General features: G+C 59.7%; 1 protein-coding gene across 3 annotated transcripts in view; it reads left to right on the top strand.

Moving 5' to 3' along the window:
- ALDH1L1 (aldehyde dehydrogenase 1 family member L1) overlaps nt 1–14,946 on the top strand; it is a 45,384-nt gene extending 30,438 nt beyond the window's left edge. Inside the window, exons 17-23 of one of the 3 annotated variants that reach the window (XM_072942024.1) lie at nt 5,900–5,993; nt 7,319–7,418; nt 8,602–8,700; nt 10,243–10,408; nt 12,701–12,806; nt 13,800–13,999; nt 14,735–14,946. In XM_072942024.1, coding sequence (XP_072798125.1) covers nt 5,900–5,993; nt 7,319–7,418; nt 8,602–8,700; nt 10,243–10,408; nt 12,701–12,806; nt 13,800–13,999; nt 14,735–14,790 — 821 coding nt within the window. In that variant the 3' untranslated portion in view covers nt 14,791–14,946. Of the gene's footprint in view, nt 1–5,899; nt 5,994–7,318; nt 7,419–8,601; nt 8,701–10,242; nt 10,409–12,152; nt 12,282–12,700; nt 12,807–13,799; nt 14,000–14,734 lie in introns of those variants that run through there. The other 2 variants (XR_012060828.1, XM_072942025.1) reach the window with 2 other exon arrangements.
- Nucleotides 14,947–15,195: the final 249 nt, after the last annotated feature.

The raw sequence follows: 15,195 nt of genomic DNA, 5'->3' as shown, positions 1-15,195 counted from the left end.
TAAGTTTTTGTGTGACTGGAAATGTTTTATTTCGCCTTTATTTTTTGAAGGACAGTGTTGCGGAACGTGAGATTCCTGGCTAAGGCTTGTCCTCCACGTTTTGATCGCCACCCCGCTGCCCGCTGGCCTTCTCTGTTTCTAAGAAGTCGGCTGTGGGTCTCATTGGCCCCTTGTTCACGAGTCATTTTCTCTTGCTGCCTTCAGCTTCCTCTGTCCTTGTGTCCCAGCGTTCTCACTCTGGCACCAGGGACGTGGCCTCGTGGTGGCTGCTTTGGTGGAGTTCACGCAGCCTCTTGGGCGACAGAGGCACGGTCTCAGCAGACTTGGGAATCCCTCCCGCTGCCCGCTCCGCGCTTCCCTCGTCCTGTTTCTCTCTGGTCTTCCGGGTGCGTCATCTCCAGCCGCCTTTGAGTTCGCTGACGGCTCTTCCTCCAGCTCAAGTCTGCTTTTGAGCCCCGCTGAGCTCTCACTCCGGCTGTACTTCTGTCTCCTCGTTCTCTTCCCATTCGTGTGCAGTGGCACCGTCTGATGAGACGCTAGCGTGGCTGCCGTCAGGTGTGGCTTCAGTCCCTTGCACGCACCTGTCGTGGCTGCCTGGGGCCTCTGTCTGGCAGTGTGACGCCTGGGCCCTCGAGGCCAGTCCGTGTCGCCTGCTTTTTCCCTTCTGCGATGGGTCATATTTTGCAGTTTCTTTGCATACCTCTTGATTTTTTTTTGTTAAGAAGTTGATGTTTTAGGTAATAATTATACCAGCTCTGGTTGGGTCTGGTCCCCTGTCCCCTCTCCGGAGTGTTCTCACCATTTCCTTGCTTGTTTGTTTAGTGCCGCCTCCTTCCCAGTGAGGCTGTGCCCCGCCCGTCCCCACGAGGGCAGCTGTGGAGGCCGTCCTCCCCTCTCTGCGCCTCTCTGTTGCCACACCAGCTGCTCGGCCCCAGACTGCGGGCTGGCTGCTGTATTGCTTCAGCAGTGCCCTGGGCCAAACTGCTCCGCAGCTTGGCCTGATTATACCCAGGCCCCTTTGCGAGGACGGTTTCCAGGGCCAGCCCCTGAGGTTTGCTCTTACATGGAGGGCCCCCCCCCCACCGGTTCTCACTGCTAAACTAGCTGGCCTGTGGTTTACTTTACTGCTGTCATGGGGCTGCCAGCCTTCTCTTAACTGTTCACCCAAAAGCCTCTGTTGCTTTTAGAATGTCCTCAGGATGGAACTCCCTCACACAGTCCCTTTGGGGAGTGATTGGGAGCTCTCTGCCATAGAAAACCTCTCCCGCTGGCCAGAATCTCTGAGCCACTGCCTGAGGCGCTGGCCCCGTGGAGGAGCTGCGGCCAGGGGGATGAGGTCCCAGGAGCCTCAGCCCGCTGCACCTGGGGCAGAGCCCTCGCTGCGTGGGGGGCAGCTGGGCCTTACTCACATGAATCTAGCCCCTGGAGCTCAAGGTTGGAGAACATGAGGACAGCTGCTGCCCCCAGGAGGCCGCACCCCGGCCCGCCTTCCCGACCACACCCGCCTGGGTAGCGCGGGGAGAGCGGTTCAGGTACCACAGACGCTGCTGGATAAATGTCTCTGCGTTTGCTCCCTGCCCCTAAGACAATCTCCAGAGGCTTTGAATGCCTGCTGCTTCATGGGTTCAGCAGCTGTGGCCTCTCCCTGGGAAGCTGTGGACCCGGCTCCGTGCTGGCCTTCAGAGGTGACTCTCACCTCACGCTTCTAGGACACGTTGTGTTCATGTGTTTATTATTCTTAAATAATACGTCATTGCAATTTTGATATCCTCTCTGACTAGTGAGTAAAGAGAGTTTTTATTTTTCAGGCGTTTTCCCCTAGAATTCTGTCCCCATATTTCCAGTTTTATCATGTTGTGGTCAGAGAACACAGCCTGTGTGGCAGTTGGCACAGTGCCCCAGGCCAGCGGGGTGCCCAGCAGTTCTGGGTCGCGGCGTCCCAGGGCCGTGCTCCCTCCAGGGGCCTCTTCCGGAGCGGAGAGCAGCGCCCTGGCCTGCACCCTCCTGAGTGTGTGTCCAGATGTCCCCTTCTGTCAGAGCACTTTGCCCTCGTCCAGCACGGCCTGCCCTGTCCCCAGATCACCTGCAGGCTGTGCTGCCGGGTCTTAGGGTGTCAGTCCCACCCGGAAGAGCCCACAAAAACTCTGCTTTCTGAAACGGAGAATTCCTTGTGGCCTGGGGTACGATGCCTTCTTGTAAATACTCCTTGGAAAGCCCAGAACGGCGACTCGTTGTTATTATTAGCCTTTCTTGGAGAGGTTTAGGTCACAGAAAAGTCGGGTGGCAAGTCTACACTTCCCCTACCTGCCCCGCCCCCTACATCCAGAGCCTCCCTCACAGCGTCCCACATCTGTCGCAGCTGTCACCCGGAGTCCACGGTTTACATTCGTGCTCACTCTCGGGGTGGGACATTCTGTGACAAACGTGAAGTAACGTGTATCCCACACTGTAGTAGCAGGTGGAACAGTTCACTGCCCCAGGTCCTCCGTGGAGGAGGACAAATCCTAGTCACCCCTCCCCCCACCAGCTCCTGGCAGCCACTGATCTTCCAACTGTCCAGAGTTTTGCCTTTTCCAGAATGTCATTAAGTTATGATCATAGCATTTGTCGCTTTTTCAGATCGGCCCTTTCACTCAGTAACATGCATCTAAGGTTCCTCCCTGTCTTTCCGAGACTATAGCTCATTTCTTTGTGGTGCCAGATAGCATCCCACTGTCTGCACGGACCAGTTTATTTATCCATCACCTATTGAAGGACGTCTTGGTTGCTTCCAACTTCTGACAATTATGAATAAAGCTACTATAAACATCCGTATGCAGGCTTTGACGTAGACATAAGTTTCTGACTCCTTTGGGTAAATGCCAAGGAGCAGGATTGCAGGAGCCTATGGTTAGAGTATGTTCAGTTTTGTAAGAAACTGCCCAGCTGTCTTCCAAAGTGACTGCACCGTCCTGCACCCCTGTCAGCACGGATGGGAGTTCCCGCGGCTCCACGTCCTCACCGGCACTTTGAGTGTTAGTGCTCCTGATTTTGGCCTTTCTGACAGGTGTGTGGTGGTGCCTCATTATCGCTTTAGTTTAAATTGTTCTGACAGTACATGATGTTGAGCGCCTTCCATTTGCTTACTTGCCATCTGTGTATCTGCTTTGGTGAGACTTCTTTTCAGGTCTTTTTCTCCTCATTTATCCCTCTCTGCCCTTTCTCCTTTGATAGCCATAGTTTGTTTTCTATGTCCATGAGGCTATATTTGCTTTGTAAATAAAATGTATATCATTTTTTAAAAAATTCTATTTATAAGTGGTATCATATGATACTTGTCTTTCTCTGTTGGACTTACTTCACTTAATATGACAATCTCTAGGTCCATCCATGATGCTGCAAATGGCATTATTTCATTCTTTTTTATCGCTGAGTAGTAGTCCATTGTATAAACGTACCACAGCTTCTCTATCCAGTCATCTGTGAATAGACACTTAGATTGTTACCATGTGTTGGCTGTTGTAAATAGTGCTATTATGAACACTGGGGTGCAGGTGTCTTTTCAAATTAGAGTTCCCTCCAGATATATGCCCAGGAGTGGGAATGCTGGATCGTAGGGTAAGTCTATTTTTAGTTTTTGGGGGAACCTCCATACTGTTTTCCACAGTGGCTGCACCGGTTTACATTCCCACCAGCAGTGTGGGAGGATTCCCCTTTTCTCCACAGCCTCCCCAGCATTTGTCTTTTGTGGACTTTTGAATGATGGCCATTCTGACTGGTGTGAGGTGACTCCTCATCGTAGTTTTGATTTGCGTTTCTCTGATAACTAACGGTATTGAGCACTTATTGGCCATCTGTGTGTCTTCTTTGGAGAGATGTCTATTTAAGTCTTCTGTTTCTGTGCCAGTACCATACTGTTTTGATTAATGCAGCTCTGTAGTGTCTTCTGAAGTCAGGGAGCACGATTCCCCCAGCTCCATTCTTCTTTTTCGAGACTGTTTTGGCTATCTGACGTCTTTCGTGTTTCCACACAAATTTTAAAAGATTTTATTCTGGTTCTGTGAAGCACGTCATTGGTAATTTGATAGGGACCGCAGTGCAGTGGGTCTGTATTGCCTTGGGCAGGGTGCTTTTGCCCATTTTTAACTGGACTGTTTGTTTTCTAATCATTGAGTTCTTTGTATATCGCGGATAATAGCCCATTATCAGATAGATCTTTTGCAAATATTTTCTCCCCAAAACAGTACTTCTTAAAGCAGGAATGGGGAGTGGAGTCAGTACCAGAATCCTTATGGAGCTTTACCTGTAGAAAGAAGGCCAGCGTCCCACTGCAGCCCCTCCGGCACAGGAGCTCCCGGGCCTGAGGCGGGGCAGTGGGTGGCACGGCCCAGGGCCGGGCCTGGGTGATTACTGGGCAGGGAGGGAGCTTGGGCAGCTGGCTGCGCCAGACATGGAGAGCACGGAGCAGGAGCAGGTCTGGGGAAGCTCAAGATTTTGGTTTCCAATCTGCAGAATTTGAGAGTCTGCAAGATGCCCAAGTGGAATCGCGGAGCAGGCCGAGGAATGACACCTGGGTCTGGGTCCAGGGAAGCCTGTTGAGAGACAGATGTGGAGGGTGATGTGCCTGAAGGTGGCACTGGAGGGGCGAGCCAGGGTGAGGCCACTGAGGAGAGCCCAGGAGAGGGGAGGGCCCAGGAAGGAGCCAGAGCCGCTGAGCACTGAAGATTCTGGGTGAGGAAAGTGCGAGCAAAGGGAATGGAAACAGACAGACAGACAAGGAGAGGGGAGAGGCGGAGAGGAGACAGGTGGAAGAGGGCGGGGTGTCGGGAGGTCTGGGGAGAGGTGACCCTGAAGTCGTATCAAGAAGGAGACCAGGATAGATAAACAGGTTATACTGTACAGCCCATGGAAATATATCCAACGTCTTTTAGTACCTCACAGTGAAAACGAATATATGTATGTTCGTGTTTGACTGAAGGATTGTGCCGTATGCCAGAAACTGACACAACATTGTAAACTGACTGTAACTGTAAATTGGCTATAACTCAATTTAAAAAAAAGGAGGAGGAGGTTGGGAAATGAATAGGAACTCAATGCATCAAGGGTGCGATCCGAGGAGGCCTGGCGTGGGCTGTGGGGTGTGGGCCCTGGGGTGTGGGGTGTGGGGTGTGGGCCGTGGGGTGTGGGCCATGAGGTATGAGTCCTGGGGTGTGGGGTGTGGGCCCTGGGGTGTGGGGTGTGGGCCGTGAGGTATGAGCCCTGGGGTGTGGGGTGTGGGCCCTGGGGTGTGGGCCCTGGGCTGTGGGCTGTGGGCTGTGGGGTGTGGTGGGGCTCGGAGTCCCAGGACCCACACAGGAGAAGCGGCGGGTGCCGGCTGGGTGCCCTCACCTGGGGTGAAACCCAGTCACTGGAAGCCGTGTGACAGTGCAGGTTTGCTGCTGTCACAAGCACCACGCATGGGGCAGCTTAATAGCGGATGTTGATGCTTTCCCGTCCTGGAGGCTGGACACCCAGGATCAAGGTGTCCAGGCTGATTCCTCCTGAGGCCTCTCTCCTTAGTGTGTAGACACCGTCTCTGCCCTGTGTCCTCACTTGGGTGTGCCTGCCAGTGACCTCTTCTTGTAAGGGTACTGGTCATATTGGACCAGGCCCACCCTAAGGACCTCATTTTAATTTGATCACCACATTAAAGGCTCCACCTCCAAATGCACTCACATCCGAGGTACGGGGTCAGGGCTTCGGTGTTTGAAGTTTGAGGGGCAGAGCTCCACCCGCACCAGGGAGCAGGCCAGGGAGCCCGGGGCACTAAGCATGTGGGACACACAGCCCAAGGCTCCGGCCCCCAGTGGACAAGGAGGCGTGGCCGGGCTTCTGTCTCCCCTGGCTCTGTGTCACCCCGCCCCCTGCACTCCTCCCACAGGCTCCCTGGTCGGCCAGCGACTCTCGGACCATCCCGATGTGCGGAAAATTGGGTTCACGGGCTCCACGGAGGTGGGAAAGCACATCATGAAAAGGTACGTGGTCGGGCGGCGGGTCCAGGGCTCGTGTGGCAGAAGCAGCAGCCTCTGGCCAGCGTCCGGAGGTGGACCGTGCTGTGCTTCTCAGGCCCCGGGTTGTGGCCTTCCGGGAGGGGCCCCTGCAGGCTCCGGGTCCCGGAATCTGACGGGTCCGCCCGGGGCAGGGGCCTCCCTGCAGCCGCGAGCACACGAGGGCCGGGGCTGCTCCAGGTGGAGATGAGCTGTGACCGCGAGACACACAGGTCTTAAACTTAGCACGAGGTGAAGTATCTCAGTGGCTTTTATTTAGACTGCAAGTTGAAATGGTAAAACTTTTCATTAATGGAGTTAAGTCAAATATGTTAGGATTGATTTCACTGAGTTTTTCTTAGTTCTCTTAACGTGGCTACCAGACAGAAGGTGCGGGTTCCTGTGGCCAGGGCAGGAGGCTCTCTCCCCCTCACAGCGCTGGCCCAGGACCCTCCGCTGTCCTGGCCCTCGGACTTCAGCCTCCGGCCACTGGGTTGTGTCACCAACTCACGATACCACCTGGGTATCCCTTCCAATGGGGGTGGTTTGCGCGCACAGTGGTTCTGGCCTGTGTCGCACAAGCTCGGAGCAGCAGATGGGCCAGATCCCAGGGCGGCGGCTGCAGCCCCGGGCACCACCGGGCCCCTGAACCCCACCCGCTGCAGCTGAATTTCCAGGGTGAGGTTTGGGTGTCTGCACAGCGAGCGACAGGTACAAACGGGGAGGAGCTGGGGCCATGCCGAGCACACTGACCCACAGGGTCTCGGAGCCCTTTCTCCGGGACGCGCGAGGGCCGCTTCTGCTCTGTTCCAGGGGTCAGTGTGTGGCCTCCCAGGGCAGTCCAGCTGCAGCAGGGCAGCTCTGTGGGGGCTAAAGCAAGGTTTCCCCAGTGCAGCTCCTGATGTGCAGTGGTGCTCTGTCTCCTGGGACACCTGTTGGGCCCCCAGGGGCCGCACCCCTCCTTGAATGGCCACCATGCCTGTGCCCGGAACAGGGCTGTGCGTGACCTCCTCTTCGGGGTCAGGCCTGAAGGAAGTGAGGCTGAGCTGACTTCTGAACGGGCAGTGGTGCAGGGCGCAGTGAGAGCAGGGCCCCGGGGTGGGCCTGGGCTTGGTGCTGGGCTCAGAGCGGGAAAGCCCGGGGTGGGGGGCGGGGAGGGGAGGGCACTTGGGGGGGGGCCGTGGCCTGGCCTCACGAGGGTGCCCTCAGCCCCGCCTCTGCTGCTCTTTGGAGGGCCGTCCTCGTGCCTCCACCCAGAGCCCCTGCGTCCCGGGCTCCCGTGGACCTCGCCCCACCAACCCCTGTTCCTCCAGCTGTGCCGTGAGTAACGTGAAGAAGGTCTCCCTGGAGCTGGGCGGGAAGTCGCCCCTCGTCATCTTTGCGGACTGTGACCTCAGCAAGGCCGTGCAGATGGTGAGGGCCGCGGGGAGGGAGCGGGGCGGGGGCCCCAGGGCCCCAGGCAAACGCACGGTCGGCCTGGACCACAGGGTCGCCACAGGCCGAGACTGGCAGGAGAGGCCTAGGGGACCAAGAGTGGCGTGTGCCCTCCTGAAAGACCCCCAAGAGGTGTGACAGCTGCCAGGGTCACAGAAATCAGCTCCAGAGGTTGGGAGACGTGGGCCAAGTCCACCCGTTCCGACATCAGTGTGGCAGGTGTCCTGTCCGAGAGAGGAGCAGGCAGAACCCTGGGCACTTGGGCGGGCCCTGCGGGCAGCGACCTCCCGGACCTTGTGTCCGCACTTGTCCAGCCAGCCTTTCGGGGCCTCGTGCTCTCACCGGGTGGCGGGAGGATGGAAACGGGGGTTCAGGTGTTAGTCTGAAGGGTGTGGACCACGTGGCAGGTGCCTTGGGTGGCTGTCCTGACGTCATTGTCGCGATCAGTCCCCTGAAGGCCTGCGGGAGCAAACCTGTCAGGCCTGGTTCCGCCCAGTGCCCAGATGTCCCACCACCCAGGCCCACTGTGCCTGGGGGGGGCACTGTGGCCCCGGCACAGCTTGGAGGGGGTTCAGCCTCGTTAGGGGGTGATCAGGGGGCACCACTGGTCAGTCAGGGGTCTTGGCGGCCAAATGGGGGCCTGTCTTTGTCACTGAGCACTGCAGCCCAGCCCCTACGCCAGGCCCCCTGGTCTGAAAAGCAGGCTCCCGGGCATCTGAGGACATTTATTCTGGACCTGGGCCTGGGCTGGCCCCACCCCTCCCCAGGGGCCCACCCTGCTGCCTGATCCACGCGACAGCCCCTGTCCAGCTCAGCCCCGGCGTGCGGCTCTGACCCCCTACCCACCCAGAGCCCGGCCAGCACGCGGCCTCAGCTCACTCTGCTCCACTCCCCCTCGTCCTCCCCTCTCTGGCCTGGGCCCCAGCGGGGAGTCCCCCTCCCCACGTGACCTCACTTCCCACGCCGTCCCCTCCGGCCTCTCCTCTCTGGGGACGGGGAACCAGTGGGGCAGGTGTGCCCAGAGGAGTGGGCCTGGATGGCTGCGGGGTCAGGACACATGCCTCCCTCCCCTTCCCCATCAGAAGGGGGCATCGGGCCCGAAGGGGCTGGGGGCTGCGTCCAGGCGTGGTCGCGACCCAGGTCGTCCATCTCTTCTGCACAGGGAATGAGCTCCGTCTTCTTCAACAAAGGCGAGAACTGCATTGCAGCCGGCCGGCTCTTCGTAGAGGACTCGATTCACGACCAGTTTGTGCAGAAGGTGGTAAGTTCTGCGGGGGCCTCGTGGAGCTGATCTCTGAGGCTGGTGGCCGGGCAGCTGGGCACTGGGTGGCTATGCTGGGCTCCAGCACAGGCAGGACCAGGGCAGGACCCCCAGGAGCGAGAGCAGGCGTTCAGAGGCCTCTGAACTCACTGGACGTGGCTTTTGCTGGCTCCTACTGCCCGAGCAGGCCACAGACTCAAGGGTGGGAACTGCCCCCCTAGAGGGGACCGTCAAGAAAGGAGAGCATTCCTGCCCGTTTGTGTAACCTGCCATGGTAGGGGAGCTGGTTCTTCACTATGACAGGCCCCACACAGGCAGAGCCAGGTGGGGGCTGGGACGGGACGACTGGAAGCAGTCCCTGAGCGTTTGCGCTTGTGGGAGCCCCGCCCCCGGTGCGTGGCCCCCCGCCCGAGTCTGCAGGGCTGTTGCCAGTCTCCCAGGGGTGAGGGCAGGGCCAGAATCCCAGGCACAGTGGTTTGGGTGGGCCTGGTTCCCAAACCCGGGAAGTGAGGTGCACATCTGGGAAACACAGCAAGGTTGTTCTTGGCGTCTCTGGGGGACGGAGGAGCAGCCAGGTGGCCAGGCTGGAGCAAAGTGGGGGCCGGGTCCTGGCTTGGGGTCCCCCTTCAGGATAGTCAGAGCTGCTGAACTTTTCCTGGTGGGAGGGCAGAGGGCGATCCCGGGGGCATGAGTCCCCCCTGCATCTGATTAGGCCTGATTAGTGGTGCAGAGCCTGCAGGGGGAGAAGTGGCCCCGGCCCCGAGGAGGAGGAGGCCCGGCTGTGAGGGTGGGGATGACCGTGCCTGGTCCTAGGGAACCGCGGGGAGAGGGAAGGGCCTGGAGCACAGAGGGTCTGGCACCTGCCTCCCGCTGGTTGTGTCCACCTGGGTTCCTTTTCCTGACCCAGCAGTGAGCATCTCCTGCCCGGCTCACTTCTGAGTCTCCCCATCCCAGCCCTGGAGTCATCAGGTGACACCTGGTGCTTCCTGGAGGAGACCCAGGCCAGCATCACCAGGCAGCAAAGCCCAGACCTGCTTTATGTTGGCCGAGGCAACAGGGAAAGCTTCCTGGAGGAGGGGGTCCCACAGTCGGGCTCTGAAGCAGGGAGAGGTGTGGGCAGGGGTGGGTGGACTCCAGGCGCAGGCTCCTCCATTCCACTCAGTCTGCCCCCCTTGTGGCCAGGGCGTTACCGTGTTATATCCCCACCCCCACCCCGTGTCCTGGAGTCCCCGCTCCTCAGTCTGTGAGGCCGGGAGCAGAACCTCCCTGTGCTGCCCCAGCACACACCTGCACTGCCCTGCGCTGTCCCAGCCCCTCTGACATCTGGCTCACATCTCTGCACAGAGCGTGCATTTGGGGTTCAGCCTGGAAGGCAGGTTTGGAACCAGATATGGGAGACCCTGATGCCAGAGTCCAGCGCGTGGGCTTTCTTCGGGGGCCAGTGGTCGGTCACTGAAAATGCATACGTGGGAGGTGGGTCAGGGAGTGACCACAGTCAGAGACCACGCACCTCAGCGGCACTGACCAGGAGGACCTTGGCAGGTGGAGGAGGTGAGGAAGATGAAGATCGGTGACCCCCTGGACCGGGGCACCAGCCACGGGCCGCAGAACCACCAGGCCCACCTCCGGAAGCTGGTGGAGTACTGCCAGCGTGGCGTGGAGGAAGGGGCCACGCTGGTCTGTGGAGGGAAGCAGGTCCCCCGACCAGGTCAGTCGCCCGCCCTCCAAGGGGCCGGGGAGGCAGCGGGAGCAGGGCCTCTGGTTTGCTGCCCAGCTCTGACCAAGGTGTCTGAGGGCCAGGAACCTGCACCATCAGCTCCCAGGCTCAGGCCCCACCCGGGAGCCTGCATGGGGTGGACACCCGACAGACCAGGGGTGGACCCGGCAGGGTGAAGGCACCAGAGCCGGTTTGACTTGCATCGGGGTGCACCCTAATTTCCGCAAGTGCAGCCGTGGACCTGTGGACCCAGGGCCCTGGGCTCCAGGGTTTTCCTGCCTTTGGCCGTCACTTTTCTGCAGCTGTTCTTGGCTGGAAACCCCTGTTCTCCAGCCCCTTGAGAGTAGGGACAGTCCCAGGCCTGTCCTGAGCTTGGAGCACTTCTCATGGTGCTGCTTTCCCTGGAGGACCACAAGGTCTGTCCAGCTCCTCCTTACCCAGACTCTGGACACCTGGGCCCCCACCTGCATGCCACCCAGTCCCTCAGTCTCAATGGGACCGAATCCATCTCATCATCACAGCATCCCTGACCTGACCCCAGACATGCACACCTGCCTCTCTAGAACCTTCCGTCCAACCCAGTCACCGAGCCAGAGGAGGCAGGCACGTGCGACGTGCTGTTTCACCGGGGCGGCCTGCTCCCTGGGGTCTCCGACACCCCCGACCCGTGTGCAGGAGCCCAGCCTCACACGGTCCCCACTTGACAGAGGAAGGGAATGGGCTCTACTTCTCCCTCTTGACTCACTGCTGCTTCTCTCAAACCTGGAGATCTTTCCCACCTCCCCTGCATCCCTGCCACCTTCAAGCCGACTCTCCCATCAGCCAGGACCACCACAGGGCTTCCTGAGGGCCTCCTGGACCCCTAATCCTGTCCTGATGCAGCTGCCAGAGTAGTCTGGTCGTGTCTCCCCCGGGGCTGAAGCCCCCCTCCGGTGACCAGCCTGCCGCACCGGCCGCCCCGGCTTCTCACCGTCTGGGTCTAATTTGCTGGCACGTGACCCACCCCCCGGGCGTACTTCAGTCCCTTTCTGAATACATCTTACATCTCACGGCTTACGTTTTCTTGCTCCCTGCTTAGCAAATGCCTCCTGGGTTTCCCCACCTGGTGAACTCAGTATTCACATGACCTCAGGCTCTGGCCAGGGGCTCCGATGGGCACCTCTGACCTCAACAGAGTTCTATAACCTCTGGGCTGCGGCTGTCCGCTCCCCTTCCTGCTCCTGCTAAGTCCACGAGGCCAGAGTCTGGGGGCTTTGTTTTGGCAGAGCAGTTAAGGGGTGCAGCACCCAAGAACCATGAGAAGCCCCACCACCACCCCCGGGTCTGAGAGGTGAGAGCAGAGGGCAGAATTCTCGGGACCCTGGGAGGGGCAGCGCTATGGACGCCAGCTCCTCCCGGTGACTGACCCACCTGGAAGCCAGAGGGTGCAGAGGATGAGGGGCCCAGAGAAGGCAGAGGTGACAGCAGAGGGGCAGGAGGGGCAGAGGCTGGCCGGCCCAGAGCACTTAGACCTGGGGGCCATATTCCGTTTACAGATTGAGCGAATACAGGCCACAGCACGTGAGTCAACATGTGTTCATACATGACTCACATTTTAGAAATTGTGATTACTGTTAAAATATAATTTATAAATGTATGAAAATATGGAATATTTTATTGTTACTTTTAAAGTTAAAAAAATTTTGTTCTTCTAAACACTAGAGAGAAAATTTTAAGTCTCTTGATTCTCCCTAAGTCAGGCCAAATTGAATCTCAGTCCAGCGGGTCTCAGGGCCCGGGGCTCTGTGTCTAAAGGAGAAATCATCAGAGGCAGCGTTTTGCCACCAGAAGTGGTTCTGCGGGGCGGCCGTCAGGATGGGAGCCGGTATGTCCTGGCCGGAGGGTGAGCACCTGCACCACTAGGCTGGGAGGAGAAGGCAGGCTGTGCTGGGTGGTCCAGTCCACCAGGCCACCCACTCCACGGGCTGGTGGGGACATCCAGACGTGTTTTCGGATTAAATGTCGCTAGAAAACCCAGGTTTTGTCCCAGTCGGAGCTTCGGCAGCGGCGTTGGACAGACCAGCTCTGAGCATCGCCTTTGTCAGCCTACGCTCTTGAGAGGCTGGGAGGGGCACACACTGGGACAGAGAGTTACCCACCCGTGCCGGGAGCTGCCATGCTCTGTCTGGCGGGACCAGGCCTCCCACGGGTCCCGGACCCCTGTACCCGGGGGCCTCTGTCCCCCCCCCGGGCCACTGTCCCCCACCCCCCAGCCTCTGTCCCCCACGGACCTCTGTCCTGCAGGCTTCTTCTTCGAGCCGACAGTGTTCACGGACGTGCAGGACCACATGTTCATTGCCCGCGAGGAGTCCTTCGGGCCCGTCATGGTCATCTCCCGCTTCGCCAACGGGTAGGGAGTCCCGACCCTTGTCCTTGTGTCTGGGGTGTTCGTGTGTGCAGTGGGGCTGAGAGGGGAGCTCAGACAAGTGGGAGCTGTGGACACAGACTCTGCCACGGAGGTGGGGGCTTCTGGTCACTGGGAGTGTCCTCCGTGTCTGCCTGGGTGTCTCCCACGTGCTGGGCTCTGCTCTAAGTGTCCACTGTGCATCATGAACCGCGGACCTCAGTGCCTGAGGACAGCAGCCCTTATTCATTCTGCGAGAATCTGCAGTCTGGTCGGGGTTCGGGGGTGCTGAGCCGTCCCTTCTCTGTACCTCGCCGGGGCCTCCCCGCACCTGGCTCCCCTCCCAGGGGCTGGTAGAAGCTGCCAGTCTTCTTAAGATCCGTCAGAGGGCCTCTAAACCCCCGAACCTGGCTCCACGTATCCCGTTGGTCGGCAGGCCGGCAGGGCTGGGGTGAAGGGAGAGGAGCTGGACTCCGACCCTGCCTGGGCTGCTGCGGTTTCCTTCCCTGGAACTTTGAGCAGATTCTAAAAGTGGGGCCTTCCCCTCTGGGCTGTACTTTCAGCTGTTGGAAAATAAGGAAACTCTCATCACATGCTGACTGTGTTAGAATTAAGCTAAGCCTTCAAGCCCACGGTGTCTGTGTTGGGGACGCCCTGCCGGGGCTCCCTGGGGAATGCCCAGCGTGTGGGCCTTTCCACGTGTGCTGGGGCCAGCCGCCCCCTCTCTGAGCTCCTGCCCCCTGTCTGTAAAGGGAGGACTCACCCGCGGTGACCCAACCTGTGAGCCAGCCCGAGGCTCCTCCCCCTGTTTCCCTCTCTGCTGCCCCCGTCTCCCCCACTTGCTGTAGGCCGGGCACAGGTCTCCTCAGAAGGGTCTGGGCGGCACGGAGCTTGGGGTGGGCTGGGCCCCCTTGGGAGAGGGGTGCGGGTCTCTCTGTGTCTATGTCTAGGGCTGGCCCCTTGGCCCTCCTCACGGAGTTCTTCTGGGTTTCTCCGCAGCGACGTGGACACTGTGCTGACTCGGGCCAATGCAACGGAATTTGGCCTGGCCTCTGGCGTCTTCACCAGGGACGTCAGCAAGGCCCTGTACGTCAGCGACAAGCTGGAGGCAGGCACCGTGTTCATCAATACGTACAATAAGACCGACGTGGCCGCTCCCTTTGGGGGTTTCAAGCAGTCCGGATTCGGCAAAGACCTGGGTAACCAAATCGTACTGGCTTTCACGTACTCATTCAAAAACATCTGTTAGAGCCACTCAGCGTCAGGCCCGTCCCAGGGGCCGGAGGGCAGAGTGGACAGAATGGCTGCTCGGTTCTTACTGGGAGGGGACAGGCAGGAACTAAGGCAGGAGACAAAGTGATCCGAGCAGGAGACTGGAGGGTGACTTGAGCCGGGGGCCAGGTGGGCCTCTCTGAAGGTGTGTCGCCGTGCTGAGACCCAGGCGGCTGGAGGAGCTGGCCATGAAGGCGTGAGGCTGCATGTTCTTGGCAGAGGGGACGTGGGTCCCCAGGGAACCAGCTCTGGTCTTGAGCTGCAGAGCGAGGCGGAGTGCTGGTGTGGGCCCAGGGGCAGGGAGGAGGCCGGAGATGCAGGCGGGGGCCAGACTGCAGGGGCTGGAGGCGTGGTCAGGGTTCAGGCTTCGCCCTCAGAGTGGGGTGCCCACGGGGAGAGTGTGTCCGACGGGGCGGTGAGTCCCCGGTAGAGGTGGCAGCCCCGCCCAGCCTGCCCAGGGGGTGGGGTTCTGCCCGGCCCCCCTCGGTTCCAGCTGCGCACTCCCCTACTCCCTGGCCCCTGTGGAAGCCAGGAGTTGGAGACCAGCCCCAGTCAGGGGTCCACTGTGAAGCCAGGCCTGGCGGGGCAGGGAGAGATGGGGCGGTGCTGGTGTGCTGCCCACGGGACAATGCCGTGTCGCCTTGGCACTCCGTGTCTTACAGGAGAAGCCGCCCTGTCTGAGTACCTGCGGGTCAAGACGGTCACTTTCGAGTACTGAAGAACGCCTCCCAGGCTGTGAGCCCGCCCCTCCCCAGGGCACAGCCCTTCCCCCTGGATGAGGAGGAAGCCTCTTGCCTGCACCCTGTCCCTGTCCGGGACCCCACCCTGTCTGGTCAGAGCCACCCACCTTCGGCTGGGTCAGAATAAAGGTTTGAACAAAGGTCTGACTGGCGCGGCCAGCACGTGCCTCTCGGCCCGTCTGTGTGCCGGGGGCCCGCGCGTCCGGGCTGCCCTCCAGGCAGCGTGTGTCCGCTCTCGCCCCAGAAGGCAGGAGCTGGGGTCAAGTTCAGGCGCAGGTTCACGGGGGTGACCGTGACCCCTGGAGACGCCAGGGAGTGAGCGGGCCAGCAGGGAAGCTCCGGACAGGGATGCAGCCTGGAGTCCCTCAGTGAGTGGCCGGCCC

The sequence above is a fragment of the Vicugna pacos genome, chromosome 17 (assembly GCF_048564905.1).
Source record: "Vicugna pacos chromosome 17, VicPac4, whole genome shotgun sequence".
Taxonomy (NCBI): Eukaryota; Metazoa; Chordata; class Mammalia; order Artiodactyla; family Camelidae; genus Vicugna; species Vicugna pacos.
This window is presented reverse-complemented; position numbering and strand designations above follow the sequence as displayed.